At 35.0% G+C, this 20906-nt stretch overlaps 1 protein-coding gene across 2 annotated transcripts in view; it reads right to left on the reverse strand.

The window, feature by feature from the left end:
• Positions 1-4325: 4325 nt before the first annotated feature.
• WDR36 (WD repeat domain 36) overlaps positions 4326-20906 on the reverse strand; it is a 37673-nt gene continuing 21092 nt past the window's right edge. Inside the window, exons 16-23 of one of the 2 annotated variants that reach the window (XM_027100196.1) lie at positions 19490-19569; positions 13441-13548; positions 10654-10751; positions 10086-10231; positions 7715-7834; positions 7446-7527; positions 5789-5976; positions 4326-4661 (exon numbers count right to left, since the gene is read on the reverse strand). In XM_027100196.1, the coding sequence (XP_026955997.1) occupies positions 4512-4661; positions 5789-5976; positions 7446-7527; positions 7715-7834; positions 10086-10231; positions 10654-10751; positions 13441-13548; positions 19490-19569 (972 nt within the window). In that variant the 3' untranslated portion in view covers positions 4326-4511. The remainder of the gene's footprint in view (positions 4662-5788; positions 5977-7445; positions 7528-7714; positions 7835-10085; positions 10232-10653; positions 10752-13440; positions 13549-19489; positions 19570-20906) is intronic. The other variant, XM_027100202.1, reaches the window with a different exon arrangement.

Genomic DNA, 20906 nt, shown 5'->3' on the forward strand with positions numbered 1-20906 from the left:
TTTTTATCCCTGGACTTTGCAGATACTCATGTATTTGAGTTAGGTTTTGGTCACTTGCAACCTAGTAATTAATAAAAAGGCATAATCCTAATATAATTTACACTAATAAATTTGAAAATCTAGATTAAAGTCATGATTTGTAAGGAAAATATAGTTTACCAACATTGGCTTGAGAAGAGACAGGAAGTCCAATTAGTTCAGTAACCACAGAAAAAATTAAGTAGGTAAAAATCACCATATAATAAGACTTTATGCAAGGTTTTTTTCCCTTTTGACTAGACAAGTTTAAAAAAATATATCAAGGATAGCTGAATTCCATGAAGCAAACAAATGCACCAGTTTCATCTCACTTATAAAAAGTTCTATTCCAGAAATAAAAATGACTCTGTGTTAAAAATCTTTGAATAAAATTCACCAATTACAACAATTAAAGATATTGATTTTCCAATATATGCTGAAAAAAACACTTGATAAAATTCTATACCTCTAGTTTAAATTTTTTAAAGTAGCAAATTAATAATAAAGTAGAACTTAACCAAGGATATCTACCAGAAATTCAGAGCATACATTATCCTTAATGATGGAACACTAAAAGCATTTCCACTAAAGTCAGTAACAACACAAAAATCTCTGCTAACCACTGCTAGTATCCAACATTCTATGCCAGATTGCTAAAGCAATCCTAACTAAAAACAAGTGAAATATGAATACTGGATAGAAAATAAAGGCCAATCAATTGAAGAAGATGGGATTCTCTTGGATTTTCTAAGACTATACTGACAAACTTTTTTTTTTTTTTTGCGGTATGCGGGCCTCTCACTGTTGGGTCTTCTCCCATTGTGGAGCACAGGCTCTGGACGCGCAGGCTTAGCGGCCATGGCTCACGGGCCCAGCCGCTCCGCGGCATGTGGGATCTTCCCGGACCGGGGCACGAACGCATGTCCCCTGCATTGGCAGGCGGACTCTCAACCACTCTGCCACCAGGGAAGCCCTATACTGACAAACTTTTTTAAGAGTTCTGCAGTGTCATAAAAGATCAACACATAAAAAGCAAATTGCTTTTACCATGACAGCAATAACCAACTATAAAATATATTAGGAAAAGTATATTTCACTGTAACAACAAAAATAAAATCCCCAGAAAAGAGTCTGTCAAAAAAATGTATGATTATATAAAGAAATCTTATGAAATCAAGAGAAGCCCACTCCTGGTTTAACGAAGATATAGAGTTTTCTCAAAAAGAAATACTATTGTATGGTTGACCCTTGAACAACATGGGTTTGAACTGTGTGGGTTCACTTATACATGTTTTTTTTCAGTAGTATATACTACAGTACTACAAAATCTGCAGTTAGTTGAATCCACAATGCAGAACCAGATATGGAGAAACCACAGGTATGGAGAGCCAACTATAAATTATGCTCAGATTTTGACTGCATGGAAGGTTGGCACCCCTAACCCCCGCCTGTTTAAGGGTCAACTGTAATTCTTTTCAAATCAATACTATAAATTTACTGCAACTAAAATCAAAACTTCAAAAAGATATGCTCACCAATAGCCAAAAATTTTTGAAAAACATTAGGAATGCTTTACCCCATCTCTGAAAACATACCAGAAACTATAAGCAATGCATTATTTATTAGGAATATTAAATACCTTAATTAGAGAATTTAACACATAATAAAACAGCATCCCAAATCAGTAAAAATGAACTTCAAATGGTTTTTGGACTTTTGAATAAGTGTAGCTCTGTTCCTTGCACTCTTCACAGAAATCAATTCCAGATGGAGATCTGGATGCATACATAATTATCTTAAAAGAAAATACAGAATATGCTCTATATTTTGAAATAAAAGTCATAAAAATACTTACCAATACTATATATAAAACATCTCTTTAAAAGAGACACCAAAAGTAAAGCTAAAGACTTAAGTGACCAACTGGGAGAAAACATTGCAGCAGTCATAAAAGACTAATATCTATCCAAACTATATGAAAAACTCCTAACAAATCCATGAGATAAAAAGACAAATCATTCAACAGAAGAATGAGCAGTGTTGGCAAAAGGCAATTCACATGTGTAAAATAAATATATGAAAAGATGCCCATCTTCACTAGTCAGTTTTTTTAATATAAACAATAAAAATGGTAATTTTTACCTATTAGATTAATAAAAAAAATTTAAAAATCTAAATCAAATGGGATTTGATTAGGGATATGGGGAGCAGGTACTCATTCCTTGCTGAGAAGCTGTAAATTGCTACCAGTCATTTTGGAAGCCAAATGAAGTATCTCTTTAAAACTGCCGGACTCTGGCCCAGCAATTCAAAGCTTAGGCACACTAGAGAAATCCCTATATGCACATAGTCATACAGGATGACATTCTTTCAGCATTGTTTGTAAACAAAAAACGAAAGGGAAACTACCCTAGTGTCCATTATAAATAGCTTGTGGCACACTATATAAATGTAAACAGGTGAGATTAGGTAAGATTATACTCAAGTAAAGAAATCACGTAGAAAAGTTGAATGATATACATATATTTATGTAAAAACTGAAGCTATACATTTTATTTCCTGTAGCTATACATAACATGTATATATATTCACAGAAAAAGGTCTAGATGGAAGGTTAACAACTGTTACTTCTAGGGAAGGTATTGGGATTGAAGGTGACTATAAAAAATAGACTTGTCGGGCTTCCCTGGTGGCGCAGTGGTTGAGAGTCCGCCTGCTGATGCAGGGGACACGGGTTTGTGCCCCGGTCCGGGAGGATCCCACATGCCGCGGAGTGGCTGGGCCCGTGAGCCATGGCCACTGAGCCTGTGCGTCCGGAGCCTGTGCTCCACAAAAAAAAGACAAAAAAAAAGACTCGTCTTTGATGATTTTACAAGTAAAATGTAGTCATATACTACACTTGTAATTTAAAATGTAAAGAAAAAGCAATATGCACAGAATGATACATTTTAAGAAAAAATATACACAAAAAATTATCCTTTGTATTTCTTTCTCCCTCCCTTCCTCGATGGCAAACATACAGGAAAGGTTTTAGAAGATTACCTGCCAAAATGATGCTTTAATACTATCTAAAGCTATCTCCAATAAAAACAATACACTCAACTCCTCTATTCTCACCTGAAAAAGAAAGCTCAGTTCAAGATTTGTCACAGCAATACAATTTCAGTTTAGAACTCTTGTTTTAGATATTTACAGTCTTCACATAGTACTTAATTGTATACTGAAATTTTGCCGTATCTTTAGAATATAGTATTTGGGGCAAGGGGAAATACAGTTTTTAAAGTTACAACTTACATCATTATTAACATTTAAGTCGATGGCTTAAGTTTATATACATTTCTAAAAGAACAAAGTACCAAACCAGATTGGCTTACTTCCTCAGCCATTTACTAATTCTACCTTTCACCATTAAACAAAAACACTATGATAGTTAAAGTTATCGTTGATCATCTCCTTGTGAGGACTATTCCTTCTGGAGATTATTCTGTAAAGCTACATCCTAATCAGAATAGAATAGTATTGGTGTTCAAATACAACCAGCTGAATTTTACGAATGACACTACTTTTGAGTGTAAAAACTAACAAGTTTTTAGAACAGTGTGCTTTTGAGAACTGCTTACTTTTCATTCACATATTGAAATCTTGAACCACAAAAACAATGACGATGAGAAAAAAAAGTACCAGAACTATCTGGTTTCACAATGGTTATGACAGAAAAGTACAGTCAGCAGTTTCTTCCCAAATAAAAAGGTCATCAGTGGGGAAGAAAAACCTTTGAAGGATATCTTCAATGGAATTCGGAATTTCCCTCACCTATCCTAGGTATCTGTTCAACTGCCTCCTATAGCAAGTTGCCTTGTGAAAGTGCCTCTCATATAAAATAATAAAAGAATAAGTTCCTTTAGAAAGGCTACAATGTAGAAAAGACTAACTAGGCCAGTGTTAGAAAATCTGGATCTGTTTCTGAGATCCTGAACAGACCTCAGCAGTTTGCTCTTCTGCAATGCAAGAGGGCTGCACTGTCTGACACACCTTCCGGCTCTAACTGTGTTTTCATCAAAGGCCACCAAGGAAGGAAACATGCCTTTTTACCTTATAACATGAAGGCATTTTCATAACTGTTTTATGTATTGGTTTTATCTTCAGTGTAGTTCAGCAATATTCTACATTAAACACCCAGCGTACCTCATATGTTACAAATATTCAAAAAACACGAGCTTGGTGATGACAATTCAAAAGAAGTCATATCCAAGTAACTGATGTGAAGAGACTCAGAAAATAAATCATTTGAGAATACTCTTTATATCTTTAAAACAAAAAGTAGGTATACTTTTATTTCAAGAAAGTATTCAGCATTTAAAGTGGAGAATGACGGACTAGTTGGTAGTGCTGGCATTTATTTTCTTTTCACATTGACACTTGGAAAACAAGGTTGTAAGTTAAACTCAATCTCTTTAATATAAAAGTCTTTATTTAGTCACCTAAGTGTATTTTTACAACAAAGCACTTTTAATGTAATTTAAAACACACATGCTTTGATTGAAGAGTGATTGTAAATGGATCCAGTTTTCTTCCAACTGTGATGACAACTTAGTCATTTCCTCTAGAAGTACTGGCTCTGAAGGAAGCATTTTAAGGTGTAACTGAAAAGAAAAACGATAGTTGAACATTTAATTTAAGAAAATTAAAATTTTGTTTATTCTGGATTTAACTGTTTTACCAAGGAAGCTCAGAAGGTACTATTCTTAATTTTTTTTCTTAAATGCTGGTTTATTACCATCTCCCATCGCCCTCTCCTCTATTATGAGTTCCTTTATGGTACTGTCACTCTTTTAATAGAATTCAAGTGGTCATCACTCTCCTCCACGTAAGGACAGTCCTGATACAGATCCAGAAACAAGGTCCCAGTTCTAACACTAAATCTGTATTTCTGTGCTTCTTTTAAGTTTCTCCTTTCATCGTAACCCATTGTTAATGAATGAACTATGGGCCCTTTGCTTTATTTTCTAAAGATTTAAGTAAACATATTCAGGAAGGTAAATTTGGGAAAGAATATAGAAACAATTTATGGCATTTCTATTTTTAATTCTACATACTACTTTTCAAATAATTTAAAATAATTGCATCAAGTGAAAAGTTGTTTTAGATATTTATGGGATAAATGAAGAAGCATATCTGCTGTTACTGAAAATCAGCATCATCTACCTCCTTCAATACATTATACTACTGAGATAAACATGAGTTCTCTATTATATTAGTCATAAAAGCAACTGTCATTGTCAAATCATTTGAAACTCCTTCAACCAGGATAGAAGTAAATATTTTGATTTCAACAGTAGAAAAAACAAAACAAAAAATAAACATAAAACCTGACTCTCTTCATGATCATTAAAAAAAAGTCTGCCAAAATGTAACTACATTAAAAAGTTAAGTTTAGTATACTGATCAAATGGATGACACATAAAAGTCAGGGGGTTGAGTCAAAATTGTGTTAAAAAACAAAAGCCAACAAAAAACAATTACAAGCTGCTGCACTATCCAGCCATCCAGTATGGTAGTCACTAGGCACAGGAAGCTATTTAAATTAACTAAATTTCTATAAAGTGAAAAATTCAGTTTCTCAGTCACATTAGCCACAATTCAAGTGCTCAGTAGCCACACATGGTAAGTGTGGATATGGAACGTTTCCATCTTTGCAGCAAGTTCTATCAGACAGCACTACTCTAGAGGAGGGCAGGCTGCGAAGTACTTTTTTATATATTAGACTTACCTTTAAAAACAACGCAAGGTATGCCTGGGCTAACTCAAAGTCACGCTTTTTGTCCAACATCATCCTGATCATTTTCAAGAAGCTCTTCATAACTTCTACAGAACCACCACAATCAGGAGACAAACTTCGCAGCTCTGTTTCAATTCCTGACGGGCCTAATTCTTTCAGAAGGTTAAGAGCAGCTTCATCTACATTAAGTTTTAATAAGAATCCAGTTATTATCTACAGTCATTTCTTTTAGGAAACTAGTTTACATTTCAAACCCAACATATACTTAAATTGCACAAGAAATTACTTCTATGGCTTTTTTTTTTTTTTTTTTTGCGGTACGCGGGCCTCTCACCGTTGTGGCCTCTCCCATTGTGGAGCACAGGCTCCGGACGCGCAGGCTCAGCGGCCATGGCTCACGGGCCCAGCCGCTCCGAGGCACGTGGGATCCTCCTGGACCGGGGCACGAACCCGTGTCCCCTGCATCGGCAGGCGGACTCTCAACCACTGCGCCACCAGGGAAGCCCTATGGCTTAATTTTTGTTTTGCATTTTCAGTAAGCTTTTTTCCTATTAAGGCTGTTAAAATCTAATTAATACCTAGCAACAGACATTTTAATATGCTCATGAATCAGTCAAACAAATCCAAATGTAAGAAGGCTACAGAGGTATACGCCAAGTTATTAATAGTATTTGCCACTGGGAACAAGATGAGGTGAGGGAATTTATTTTTCTTTCTTTCTATCGTTATAAAAATACCACATGATTATTAAGAAACATTAACACTACAGAAATATATATGGGGAAAGACTCCACCCTAATCTTACCCACCCCAAATCTACTTCATTTCCCTAGAAGTAAGCACTCTTGTTTCATACGCATCCTATGAAAACATATTCTATACACTTACAAATTTTATACGAGGTATTTGATATTACAATGGCAATGACTATGCTTTTAGCTTTCTGAAAAGGAAGAACACCAATGACAAAAGTCTAATACGTTTTACTTTCTGTTCTTCAGTATATTATTAAATAGTAGTGCTTTTTTTCTTTGTTCCCCCATAAATACAAGTTACTCCCTGTTTAATCCTGCGGTTCTTTAGCCATCAGTACCATTCTTTGACTTTTGCCAGTGTGCACTCGAGTGACAGTGGTATGAAAACAAAGCATTTGGATCAGAAAACAAGAGTATAAGTCAAACAGGAGAATGTGATTTTTGTTAATTGCTTACAGCTCTTACTATCATTATTAGCTACAGTCCGTAGCTTTCAAAGTTTAAATCTATTAAAACACTCAATAAATTTTAAAATTACCTTTTTATGTGATAATTTGGTAATATCTGAAATTATCTAAGACAAAAGTCTCTGCTGTATTGCAAACTATATTGCAAACTGTATTTGTAAGTAAAAACAAAAGCAAAAAAAAAATCCAATTTTCCATAAAGAATGAAAGGTTCTCAAAAGATTATTATAATCTCAATATCATCTGAGTTTAGTGTCACTCATTTAATACAACACAAAGCTAAAACTACTTAAGATTAAAACCAAAATTTCAGTCCTTCTGGTTTTTACTTTCAGCTACTGAGAAATCTAATATTTCACTCAATTCTCTTCATATAAAGTAAAATAAACTGAAATACTTGGTAAAATATTTTATAATTTAACTTACATTTATTATTTACCAGTCCTTCCTCAAGTTTCAAGCAGAAATCTGATTTTTGAGCCAAAATTCCAAGATTTACCACTTTAGACTTAAACAAAAACAAATAAACATTATTCAAAAACCATAAATGTAACAGAAAATTTATAGTTTGTAATTAAAAGCTATCAGTAATTTACTCTATATCTGTAAAACTGGGTCTTGGTTAAAACTACAAATGTAAAACACAAAATACGCACCCCATATACTTAGAATGCTCCCTCCAATTTGCTTCTTACCTGTTGAGGATCACTATTTTGTTCAGGTGCAGCATACCTGGGTACAAGGCCAGGAACTGTTGGAATAAAAAACGGTGCTGATTTGGGTACTTTCGGTGGTTCCTTTGGTTTATTCTTTTTCTAATTAAGAGAAAATGAGAAAAGGAAAAAAGACTAGTAAGTAATTAAGTATTTAATTCCCACTTAATTTTTTAAAAGTCCAAAAAGTAAAGAAAGGGATGAAACTTTTTCAGACTAGTTTGCTAAAATAAAATCCCAACCAACCAAAACCACAGATATCCTTAAACTGGGATTCCCAGTGCAAACCTCCAGTATTCTTGCTGATACGGCAGAAGGAAAATGACAGGGTTCAGGAGAAGCTCTAAGGCACAAACAGCCCATTTTCCTGAAACATGAATATTTACGTGAAGAAGTAACAAGTAATTTTGAACTTCGTTTTTATTGAAATACAACCTTTTCTGCAAAATGGGCTAGAAAGCAAAATTTACATAAATGCTCAACAGTTTTTCAAATATCTTTTCTCCAAAAGAAATTTGGAGCCAGAGTTAGACTCCACCATTAGAAGTAATTTGGTGAAATTTTTCTGTGAAGCATGGCCCTCATTCTTCTATTTTGTTGGAATTTTTATTTTTCCTTCGTACTTTGTGCTTTTAAAAAGAGAATACTGTTGCTCATTTATAAAATATTTCAAGTGTTAGCAAAATTCTATCATGAAAACCTCTCTTGGAATTCCCACTGACAGAATTCAGTTTTGGTGACTACATTGTTACAGATCACTATCTCAGGAGCATATGGTAAACTGCCTAATAAAGGAGTCGCACAATTTTACCTTACACTATTCCTCTTCCATTCTTTAGGAACCCTGGGGAGTTGCTTTCTGAAAGAAAGCCCGGGATACTTGTGGCCTCCTGGAGGCACAGCATAAAAGAAAGTTGTTACATGAAAGCCAGACGAAGCACTGCCACTAGCAATGAAAGCACAGCCCTTCTTTGTGATGGTAGAAAGTACAGTAAAAGTCACAGTTACTCTTCTAACTCATTGTTCTTGAGTTAGAAGGCAGACAGTCACTGAGTTGTAAATAAAAACAAAGGGCTTTGGAGAAGTTCCACAGGGCTCTGGAAATCACCTAATTTCATAAAGAAAACCTGAAGTAGAAAACTTACCCATAGGACAAAAATAAAAATTCTAACCTCTTTCATTCAGAAGGAAATAAAAATATTGGAGGTGTTAGCATATTTCTCTCATAAAGAGCATTCACTCAGGTTTCTGGATGTTTTTATGCAGAACAAACTATATCTGAGCAGCAGATATTTTGTCCCTTTACGGCTGACAAACTAGACAACATAATGGAGAGATTTCATAACTATGTGCCAGGACAGCATACCTTTATGCTGATGCCCAATCTTTCAAAAAGTGAGCAAGTAAAAAGAAGCACTTTTAAATTCTGTGAGTCAAATTAACATGTGAAAACCTCTCTTTTCTTACCCAAGACACACACAACTTTTCTTGTTATTAGTTACAAAAATACTTGCTGCACCTTGTCATAGTTATGTCAGTGTTCCTTACACTTTTTTTTAATGCCAGCCCTTAATGTGACTTAGTACACTTAGTACACACATAACCTCTGGTGACTGTATGCATTTCATAAAATAATACTTACCCTAATTATCAAAGGACAGTCTCTGAAATTTTCTACTTTAGTCTATACCTCTATACCTTTCAATTGATTTTGCTACTCACAAATAGGGGTCATGAAACATACTTTTAAAAAGTAATTTATGCCATAATTGTCCATTTTTAATGTAAAATTGTAAACTCAAGGACAAAGGGCCTAAGTTTTTTTCCACTGCTGTCTCAGGACACTACCCCGTACCTAGTTCATATTAAATTATGTGCCTGAACCCAACAGCATATCTTCTTATAGCTGACAGAGCAGCTTGTGGTATGATAAAGGGTGACTGAAGCTTACTTTTAAAAAGGCCAGTGAGAGTATTCTAATCCCCAAAATGTCTAGGAATAGAAACATCACACATTATGGCAATATTTTTTTTTTTCTTATTTCAGAAGTTAAAAAAGTAATTTATTAGGCTGGGCTTAAAACATCCAATTTCTAATAGCTCTGTAGTTGCAGGCTATACTTTTGCTATATCCAAAGGTCCTTGATTGCCCTCAAAGTTGATATATATATAGAGAGAAAATCTTGTGATAATCATACTAGATTAAACAGCATTTAACCAAATGGTATTCTCTTTACTACCTTAGGCATCACCTGCTCCTCCTAAAGCCCTCAAAGTAAGGGAAGCTACCTACTAAAGAAAATACTTTGGGAATGTGTCTTTAGGGGCCAATATTAAGTGTACTATAGTATTACCTTAATAACATCAAGATTTAGAAGATTTTTCCACCGGGATTCAGGAAGGAGTGACAGAGTCACCAGCTGCTCATTCAACTGTTCTGGGGAGTCATACTCTATCATTTCATCACTTGGTTCTGTGGTTTCTTCTAATAATTCTACATCTTAAAACAAAAAATTTTCAGGTAAAACAAATTAATGCTGAATGAGGTTTTTACCATAAAAAGCAAATTAGTTCATTCTAAATGAACTAATTAGTTCATTTAGAACTAATTAGTTCCATTAGTATTTCATAACATGTTCACTCAATATAGCCTTGTAAAATCTTTCTATTTATTTAGTTCATCTTCTTATTTTCTCATATTAACTACAGTTCCCATCACCAGACTCAAATCCACTGGTATATTATTTGATATCAATACATCAATTATATCTTTGCATAAATTCATGAAGTCATTCAAAATATTTCATATAAGCTAAAAAATACTTTGATTGAATGCATTAAATTTTGCCTTCAGTATAAATATCCTGCACGTTAGGTTTATTATATTACACTTCAAAAACTACTTTACTATTTTGTGATTACCTTGGGTTTGACAAGTACCAGGAAGCATCACTACTGAAGGAACATAATCTGTGGGAAGTGGCCGTAATGAAACAACTGAATACAGGGAAATATTGGACCTGAGAAACAAAAACATATGCAATATTGTAAAACTTATAAAAATATGTTCAGGGAAACTTCAATTACTGGTAATAATCTCCACAACCTTGAACTTGGCTATAAATTCTGATCACTTGTAAGTTAAAAAAAGATCTCAAAAATAGATAGTATTAATTTGAAAATGCTGATTCATATCATAGATGTCATCACAAGAAAGGTGTGCATACACATTATTAATGGAGTCTTTATTCCTAATGTAGCACAAAAAACTATTGGGTTGGCCAAAAGGTTCGTTCGTTTTCTCCGCTAAGATGGCTCTAGTAGCACTTAGGTGTCTTCAACTTCATTCGAAACAATTTTGTTAGGTTGTATGTGACAGCTGTCATATCAGCGTGCATTAAAAAAAAGACTTAGCAAATTGGTGAATTTTTGTGTAGCCATTTTAATATTGAAAATGGACCAAAAAAAGCAACATTTTTGGCATATTATGCTGTATTATTTCAAGAAAGGTAAAAATGCAACCAAAATGCAAAAAAAGATTTGCACAGTGTATGGAGAAGGTGCCTTGACTGATAGAACGTGTCAAAAGTGGTTTGCGAAGTTCTGTGCTGGAGATTTCTTGCTGGACGATGCCCCACTGTCAGGTGGACCAGAGAGCGATCAAATAGAGACATTAATTGAGGACAGTCAACGTTATACTAGGCAGGAGATAGCCAATATACTCAAAATGTCCAAATCAAGCATTGAAAATCATTTGCACCAGCTTGGTTATGTTAATCGCTTTGATGTTTCTGTTCCATGTAAGTTAAGCGAAAAAAACCTTGATCGTATTTCCGCATATGTTTCTCTACTTAAAAGTAAAACGTTTTAAAAACATTCCGTTTTTAAAACAAATTGTGACGGGCGATGAAAAGTGGAACTGTACAATAATGTGGAACGGAAAAGATCGTGGGGCAAGCGAAATGAACCACCACCAACCACACCAAAGGCCGGTCTTCATCCAAAGGTGATGTTGTATATATGGTGGGAATGGAAGGGAGTCCTCTATTATGAGCTCCTTCCAGGAAACCAAACAATTAATTCCAACAAGTACTGCTCCCAATTGTACCAACTGAAAGCAGCACTCGACGAAAAGCATCCAGAATTAGTCAACAGAAAACACATAATCTTCCATCAGGATAACGCAAGACTGCATTTGTTTCTTTGATGACCAGCAAAAACTGTTACAGCTTGGCTGAGAAGTTCTAATTCATCTGTCGTATTCATCAGACAATGCACCTTCGGATTTCCATTTATTTCGGTCTTTACAAAATTCTCTTAATGGAAAAAATTTCAATACCTTGAAAGACTGAAAAGGCACCTGGAACAATTCTTTGCTCAAAAAGACAAAAAGCTTTGGGAAGGTGGAATTAGGAAGTTGCCTGAAAAATGGCAGAAGGTAGTGGAACAAAAGGGTGGATACATTGTTCAATAAAGTTCTTGGTAAAAAATGAAAAATGTGTCTTTTATTTTTACTTAAAAACTGAAGGCACTTTTTGGCCAACCCAATATTTATTTGAGAGATCAGTAATGGCTAATACTTTTATAAGGTAACATAACATCCATATATTTATGTTGCTTTGACAAATGGCAACCTTCATGTAAGGAAATTATAAATGAAGTAAAGATGGACTGAGAGAATTAAGTCAGAGAGAGAATATGCTGAACAGATTCTTGGGGGGTTGCTGAACAATCATGGATTTCTCCTTTCTAGAATGGTCCTCTAAGTGCTACCTGACCCTGCACCATGGCCTTGGATGACTAATCAAGATGTGGATACCTGTCCCAAAGTGGGCTAATCACATTCTGTCTCCCAAACATAATGAATCTGGAATGGAAAATAAAAATTGGAAATATCAGATTCTGAGTTAATAGCTGTACTATATGCTCTTGTTGATGAGGGACCACAGCTACCATTCTTCTCTTGTCTTGATTGTTCAAGCCTCAAAGATTCCAGGAGATACCCCATTTTGCTTAAGATGGCCAGAATCTATTTCTATCATATAGTGAATTTACTTTCATATCCTAAAAAGCCAATAAGAAAATCTTGTAATTAGAAAAGGAATTCATTTTTTCCTCTTCCTCAATAATAAGAGTTAAAAGAATTAGGCATCTAAACTCAGAAAACAAACAAAAAATTTTCTAGACCCAGATAATGGATCATTTATTTTGAACTCTTCTATGTTCATCACCATTAGAAGACCACCATTAAGATCTGTACGTGGCTATGAAAAGTTATGCAACTAAAATGAATCTTAGAAAGCATTCAGCCCATACTTATGCCTTATTTTATAGATAAAGGAGTCTGAAGTTGAGAAGTGACTAGCCAAGGTCATAAAGGGGTATTGAGGCAGTGGCAGGAAGACCAGCCTGGCTGGGGATATCCCTTTTCTAAGATTTTTTAAACTCACTTATCCTTTCCGCAAATAAAAGCCAAATAGTATAACAGATAAAAATCAATCATGTGGTTTAGAATACACACTTGAGCAAAGCTATCTAAATTATCAAGCAGATGTTGACTTAGTCATAGACTTACGGTGAACTATGTGACATTTCCATTTTATAAGTCAAAAAAAAAACCTAAAGGGCAATGTTAGCAACTATGATTGTCTGACAATATCGTCTTCCTTTTCCTTCTTACCCCAAAGAGAACTGTATACAAGAACTTACCATAGATAAATTCCAAGGTGGTCTACGTGGGAAGTGGCCAGGAAGTCTCCAGTAGGGGACATAGTAACATTAAGAGGAGCTGAGTCCAACAAAAAGCTGTCTATAAGGCTATAGAAAGAATCAAGATGTTAAAATATTTGAACTCTACCAAAAGGATATAATTCACAAAATACATTTTTGCTAAAAAAACAAAGGGTAAGAGATGCAGAAATTTTTTTTTAAATCACCAACACCAGAAAGTCATCACTAACAAAGAGCTTTGTTAACTAAGTTACTATGTGAAAATAATCTCCTTAATGAGAACGACCCAGAGCAGAGCACTAAATAGACCAATTAACTGGAGAGAGTTTCATCAACAGGGAGAATACAGGAGGAAATGCTGTTTTTCTGGAATGCCATTTTGGCAGACTTGGAAACAATTCTAAAGATGTCACACGTTTAAAATAGATTATCAGTACTCTCCTGTATTTGTTATTTCAGTAAAATAATAAAAGGTGTAGGCAACAGAAGAAAGTAATAAAATCATTATAAATAATAAGGGAATGGTAGTAGAAAAAAAATTTGAGCAATTCTGTTTTTCAAATAGGTAACCATGCTATATATGAAACATGAAAATTCAGTCTATAGAGCATAACCATAAAGCAGCACTAGTCTCACAGCTTCAAAAAGCTATGAGCAGGGGTTGAAATTGGGGAGGAAAAGGGAGCAATCACACTCAAGAAGAAGACTCAGAATAGGCTTCTCAGAAAACAGTGTGTGAGGTGAGCCTTACAAATGGACAGGAATTCAATGGATGTTGACGGTAAAGAAAGCATCTTCTGGATGAGGGAAATGTGGAGGGCAAGGTGAGGGAAAATACTGTCTAGCGAGGAGTGCAGTTTGGTCTTGAATACCAAACATCTGAGTTTGTTTTTGTCTTTTAATAAATGGAAAGTCACTACAGGCTTTTGAGCAGATAGTGCTGTAATCTTCACTTTCATAAGAAAATCTGCTAGCAGAATGTAGAATATATCTGAACAGAAAGAACAGTGAGATTATGGTAGTAGTCATCTAACAAGCAGTGAAGATTTGAACTAGGATGGTGGAAGCAGGAAATTTAACGAGGTGAATTTAAGGAGCAAAAGGAAGGCCTAACACATTGGCATCTTGCAGAAGAGGCTTCTTAGGCTGGCTAAGAGTGTGAATACCTTGTATACTTTAAGAGGAGTATACTGGTTTTAATCAGGGCTGTTTTAAAAACTACTTTACTCACTGAAGCCAATACATTATCCATGAGAAGGCATGGCAAGATGACTGAAGCTCAGAATCTACATTAAATAAACCAAATTATTTCAAGAAAGCAAATGACAGGAGTTAACACCTTTTTTAGTGCTCCATGCTAGGAAGTATCCTGAGCACTTGTGCCTACTGATTTAATCCTCACAACCCTATGAGGCAGATCTGTCCTAACTATACACATTAGAAAAATGAGGCCCAGTAAGATTTAAAAACTTGCTCAAGGTAGAAAGTAACTGAGCCATATCTGTCACCAAGCAGTCTGCACACTTAATCACTATAAGCTCAGTAAAACCATTATGGAAACTAAAGGTTCGACAGTTTGATAGCACACACACCCAAAAGATGCCTACCCTGGTGATTCATGAAGCACACTCTGAGCAGCTCAAGATGAAGACTTTCCAATGGAAGCATTAAATGACTTATCCATGATAAAATCTCTCTCAATGTGTTCACAGAGTGATTAACAATGTGAACCTTAACTAGGTAGTAGGACAAGACTAAATTTAGGAGCACTACAAACAAACCAAAGTGTGCTCAGGACAATGACTGATGTTTAATTTTCACTTATGGGGAAAAAAGAGTAATAATCTGTCTGATTTCTGCTCAACCCTTCTTTGGAAACTCACAAGAACAGCTGCTCTTGGGGATCAAAGGAATTGAGGAGAAGGACGATTGCTAAACACTTATTATAACCAGAGACTGTAAAATTATTTGTTAATTCATTTAATGCAAACAACCCAGAGCAGAAACTTTATCTCCATGTATACTGATGATTAAACCTAAACTCAGCAATTTCAGATCTTACCATTTCTTCTTTGTCTTAATATTTGTTCACTACAAATGTAAGTGTGTGAGGGGTGAAACTCCCTAACATGTTCAGAATCTATCTGTTAAAAAGAGAAATCTACTGCTTGAGCAAATTTATTTTACTTGATACTATAATTGCTTTGGCAAATTCGTTGTGCAATGTGACTTCCACAGCTGTTGTGTGTGGGTAGGCTGGCCTTCCATTATGTAAAAGCATCAAACTGAGGAAGGTGGTTTCCACATCCATAGCATATTTTACATGACCAAATTAGTTCATAAAGCTTAAGTCCCCAGACCTAACTACCATATAGTCTCCTGCTAATCCTACAGAATGAAGTCTCAGGTAAATTATGTTTTTTGAGAGAAAAACTGAAAAAAAATTCTCATTTTAAGGGATCAGATTTTCAAGTACAAAGCTCCTCATAAACATAAGTAACATTAACCCACTTCTGATTATATTCTAAACAAATGCAGAGAATGTCTAGATGTTCAGTCTCCAGAGTGACGGAATCACCTTACAAAGGAAACTTTAATGAACAGAATAAAGGGATAGTTTTGCCTCAGTGAGAAATGCAAAACAATGTTCTACTGCAATTATTCTCATGTAATGCTCCTCAGAAAGCAAGGTCAGGTGAATGAGACAGAAAAAAAAATGCAAAATTCTATTAAAACTATTTATAATTTTATATTTTTCTCACCCCCAAAAGAGTTCAACCTAAACTTCTAGGAGATTAAAAGCAACCAGAAATTACAGGTGGTAGTGGTAGGGGATGACAGATAATTTCAGGGATAAAAAATTTCAACTCTGGGGACTTCCCTGGTAGTGCAGTGGTTAAGAATCTGCCTGCCAATGCAGGGGACACGGGTTTCAATCCCTGGTCCGGGAAGATCCCACATGCCACAGAGCAACTAAGCCCATGCACCACAACTGCTGAGCCTGTGCTAAAGCAGTATTTTATCAAAATAATAAAGATTTAAAAAAAGAAATTAAAAAAAAATTTCAACTCTGCTTCTCTGAGAATCCTACAAACACAAGAAAATTTTCAGCACTTAAACAAAAAAACCTTTACAGTAAACAGTTCAGTACCTATGCAATTTGTTTTAATTATTTTTTTGGATGCATTGGGTCTTCGTTGCTGCATGCAGGCTTTCTCTAGTTGCGGCAAGCGGGGGCTACTCTTTGTTGCGGTGCGCGGGCTTCTCATTGCTGTGGCTTCTCTTGTTGTGGAGCATGGGCTCTAGGTACACGGGCTTCAGTAGCTCTGGGGCGTGAGCTCCACAACACAGGCTCAGCAGTTGTGGTGCATAGACTTAGCTGCTCTGCGGCATGTGGGACCTTCCTGGACCAGGGCTCGAACCCGTGTCCCCTGCATTGGCAAGTGGACTCTTAATCACTGCACCACCAAGTAGTCCCTGCAATTTGTTTTAGATAGGCACAATTCCAGATGGATACATCTGTATGTTACCACACACACCAAAGGTTTACTCATACGTATCACTTTTTAGTCTTCGTAATGAGTATATTCATTCTTTGCATATTTAACATGTTATGTAAATGATAAAACTGCTTACTGAAGAAAAAACTAGGACTCTCCAAAGGTTGCCATACTAATTATGTTTAAAACAAATAGGGGAAATCAAAAAACCCAACAGAGGACTTCCCTGGTGGTCGAGTGGGTAAGACACTGCGCTCCTAATGCAGGGGGCCTGGGTTCAATCCCTGGTCGGGGAACTAGATCCTGCATGCATGCTACAACTAAGAGCCCGCATGCCGCAACTAAGAAGTCCACATGCCTCAGTGAAGATCCCGTGTGCCGCAACTATGACCCAGCACAGCCAAGATAAAAAAAATAAATATTAAAACAAAAACAAAAAAACCCAACAGTTACCTATGGTTGTATGGTGAAATACTGATCCTTACTTCCTTACTATCTTCTACATCAAGAAAACCAAATCATCCTTAGAACATATGACACAACCCAAGCAAGGCGGATATCACAACTATTGGGAAATGTCTTTCCCCTATGCTTATGCTTAAGCAAAATCTCATTAACAAACTATGTTGCCTTGGGCAAATTACTTAACTTCTCTCTGAGCCTCCGTTTCCTCATTTGTAAAACAGGACTAAAAAACAGTACCTATACCTAATAGGATATGAGAAAAGACGAAAAATAAAAGTATATCAAGTGCATAGCAGCTCATGGTAAATGTTAGCTTGGCTGCAGTTAGGCAGCAGCAGTTGTATGATACTGCTTTTCAACCTTTCTCATTTACTCCACTTCAAATCTTAACCAAAAAAGTAGTTTTTTCTTTATTAAAAATATACTTTGGTCCAATCATTATATTTTCTTTAAACAATCCCTATGTGACTCACTTCTTGCTCTGGTGTTTCTCCCAGCTTAATGCTTTTGTATTCACTTAAAATTGCCTGTGTTCACCGAAAAATAAGATACCAGAGTTGAAAATCTATCGGATTTGAATCTGTTCATCTTTTTACTAAAATAAGAAATTCAGCAAAAAAGGCTAATGCTGAGTCAAAGACTGGTGGCTTTGAACGCTACTTTCAGATCCTAATTCTTCCATTCCAAAAAAACCTTACCACTTTAAAAAAATATTTTGCTAGTGTAGTACTACTGAACATTAACCTGTCTCTCCCATCTAATGTGAACTTGAACTACTAAAAAGGAAAATGAAAAGGGCACTGTGTCAACTCTATTTTCTGTACAACTTTCCTACTGTAAAGTAATTCAAATTATAATGTTCACTTTTAGATAGAAGCAAAAGTCCAAGAAGCAAAAGACTAATCAATATTTCTAATGGTACCTTTAGAAAAAAGTTGTGTTTTTTTTTTAATTAAGAAAGTACCAACTTGAGGTGAATGTTTTGAAGCTGAAGGACACAGGCAACTAATTATATTTTGCTTTACTCTAAGTACAAAAGAGACCCACCTGTGGACCAAATTCCCTAGTTATTAGAGTTGGACCCATTAGTGACACTCTTGCTGTGCATATTTCCAAATCCAGTATGTATGCTGTATAGACAGCTTTGCCTCATTCCTTTATCAAACTTAAAGGGAAATAAGTACATCAGCGTTTTTCCTTTCTAAAGGTCAAATTGCTTTCAGGTATGAGCTTATCTAATTCCTGAGAAAGAAGAGTAGTAGTAGAATTGGACAAAACTTAGTTTAGGAACATTTCAAAAGATTGAAAAGTACTAGCTTCCTTCTCATCTTTCTCACGTATCTCTTTTCTTATGGTATGTTCCTTTTCCCATCACTCCTTTCAAACTCAATCTAAGCAATTCTATGTTAAGTGATATGATTTCAAATTGTATCTATTCCTACATAATTTTTAACAACAAAGTACTCTCTCTCAAATTACTGAACAGAATTAATGTTTTTTCTTCAAGTGCTGTTTTAGTAGCACGTTTCAATCTATGCCAGATTTCTGAACACTGTTGGGTTTTACCCAAATCTTAAGACACACATTTTCATTACTTTAAGGTATCTAAATGTCTTTTTTCAAGAATTATGTTAGAGACAGAAAATATATAATACACACAAAGCAAAGTGTTCTGATCTCTTAACTAAATTCAGTATCAACAACAACAACAAAAACAAAAAAATACTCAAAATAAAGTTTGTAGTCCTAAAGTATGATCTCTACTTTGGAGTATCAAAAAGGTCAAATGTGCTTTCTTAAGGTTTATGCAACTCACTTCTATATCTCAATTTTGTAGGAATAGAGAACCTAAGAGGTTGGATTTTCCTATTATCTTTTATGGCACTAATCTCTGCTGTTTGAGATAAAAAAACACTACAAGGATAAAATATAGTCAGGTTAGAAAAACTCCCCAAATATATTCACATTCTAAAAGTACATAATCCATTAACAACAGGTAAAAGTCACATGTAATGACAATGACTGAGAAAACCTCAGATAAGGTTAGAGATTTAAAAACTCACCATCCAGATGGAAGGTCCCAAGTTCTAATAGAGCAATCCATTGAAGCACTTATTAACCAACGACCATCAGGACTGAAAGCCTTTAAATAAAAAAATAAAAAAATAAAAAAAGAATACATATATATGTGTGTGTGTATATGTGTGTATTTCTGTATGTATGTTTGTGTCTGTATATTTAACAGCTTAAAGAATACAAGAAATGAAAAGATAACGCATGCTTCATTAAAAAATGTTTGAAGTATAAAATTTACATCTTATTACATAAAATGCCATCTTATATACCACTGATTTGGATACAGCTAAGGACTAAGCTTTTACATGAATTATAAAAAGTTTTAAAAATGAACAGTTTCACCCAATTTTCAATTTCTACCCCATAATCTCCTATATTTATAGACAGTTAACAAACTACTAATTGTTTTTAACATAAAACTGTTTTGAGAACATTCTATTAGAAATATTTTGTGAGCCTAATTTCAATAATAAAGTATCTGTGAAAGCAACAAAAGCTCCATTTCCTTGAAAAGCATCTGTATGTTAGAATGGCTTTCTAAGAATGATTTTGAAGAATGCAAATTCTCTTAATATAGTGAAGTTACTAAAGAAGTCCTTCAGCTTGTACTTATAGATTCAGTTAAAAGTCTTTTCTCCCTTAATGATCTTTTATTTCCAAAGTATAAATTAAAACCCCAATAATCAGATTTTCAAAATAAATTTAAATAATAAACTACTTATGCCACCATGAAGAAGTTATATCTTCTCTGTAGATAAAAATGGAAAAATAATAGCTCTCTTCCTGCAGCACATGAGCTTTAAACCAAGTCAAATGTAAAAGAAGACCCAAAAGGAAAAACTTTAAGGTTTATAATGGTAGTAGGTTGTTCATCGAGGAGTGTAAACACACCATAGGGATTATGACCATCCATATTAGCAAATAATAGTGGGATAAGTGAACTCCAACTTGGTCATGGGGCTGCGATGATACTGTGGAAACTCAAACCTTAAGATGCAGAGAACTCAATTTACAGAAGGATAGTGCAGATAATAAAGTATGGGAAAATGACTTTGATAGGTGAAGTCATGTAATAAATGCTCATAGGTTTAATGGAACAGGAGTAATTTGTTATTGACTAGGGGAAACTCCAGACGTATAACTTGAAAGTAAAGTTTGAAAAGGAAAGAAATAAGAAGAGCAAGATGGCATTGACAGATGTTTTCAAAAATGCAATTTCATCAAAATTACTCCACTCCCACCCCCATTTCTATAGATGCTGTCACAACAAATTCTGTTGATGGGTAGTTCTGCCAATCTCTTATCTGCAGAATAACACAATTTCCCGACCATTAACCCCCGACCCCTGATTTTTAAGGAAATGGGGGTAAACATTGCAAATTCAGATTTTTGGTGTGAGAACTG

The sequence above is a fragment of the Aethalodelphis obliquidens genome, unplaced genomic scaffold (assembly GCF_003676395.1).
Source record: "Aethalodelphis obliquidens isolate GAN/ISIS:26980383/991018 unplaced genomic scaffold, ASM367639v1 scaffold4, whole genome shotgun sequence".
Taxonomy (NCBI): domain Eukaryota; kingdom Metazoa; phylum Chordata; class Mammalia; order Artiodactyla; family Delphinidae; genus Aethalodelphis; species Aethalodelphis obliquidens.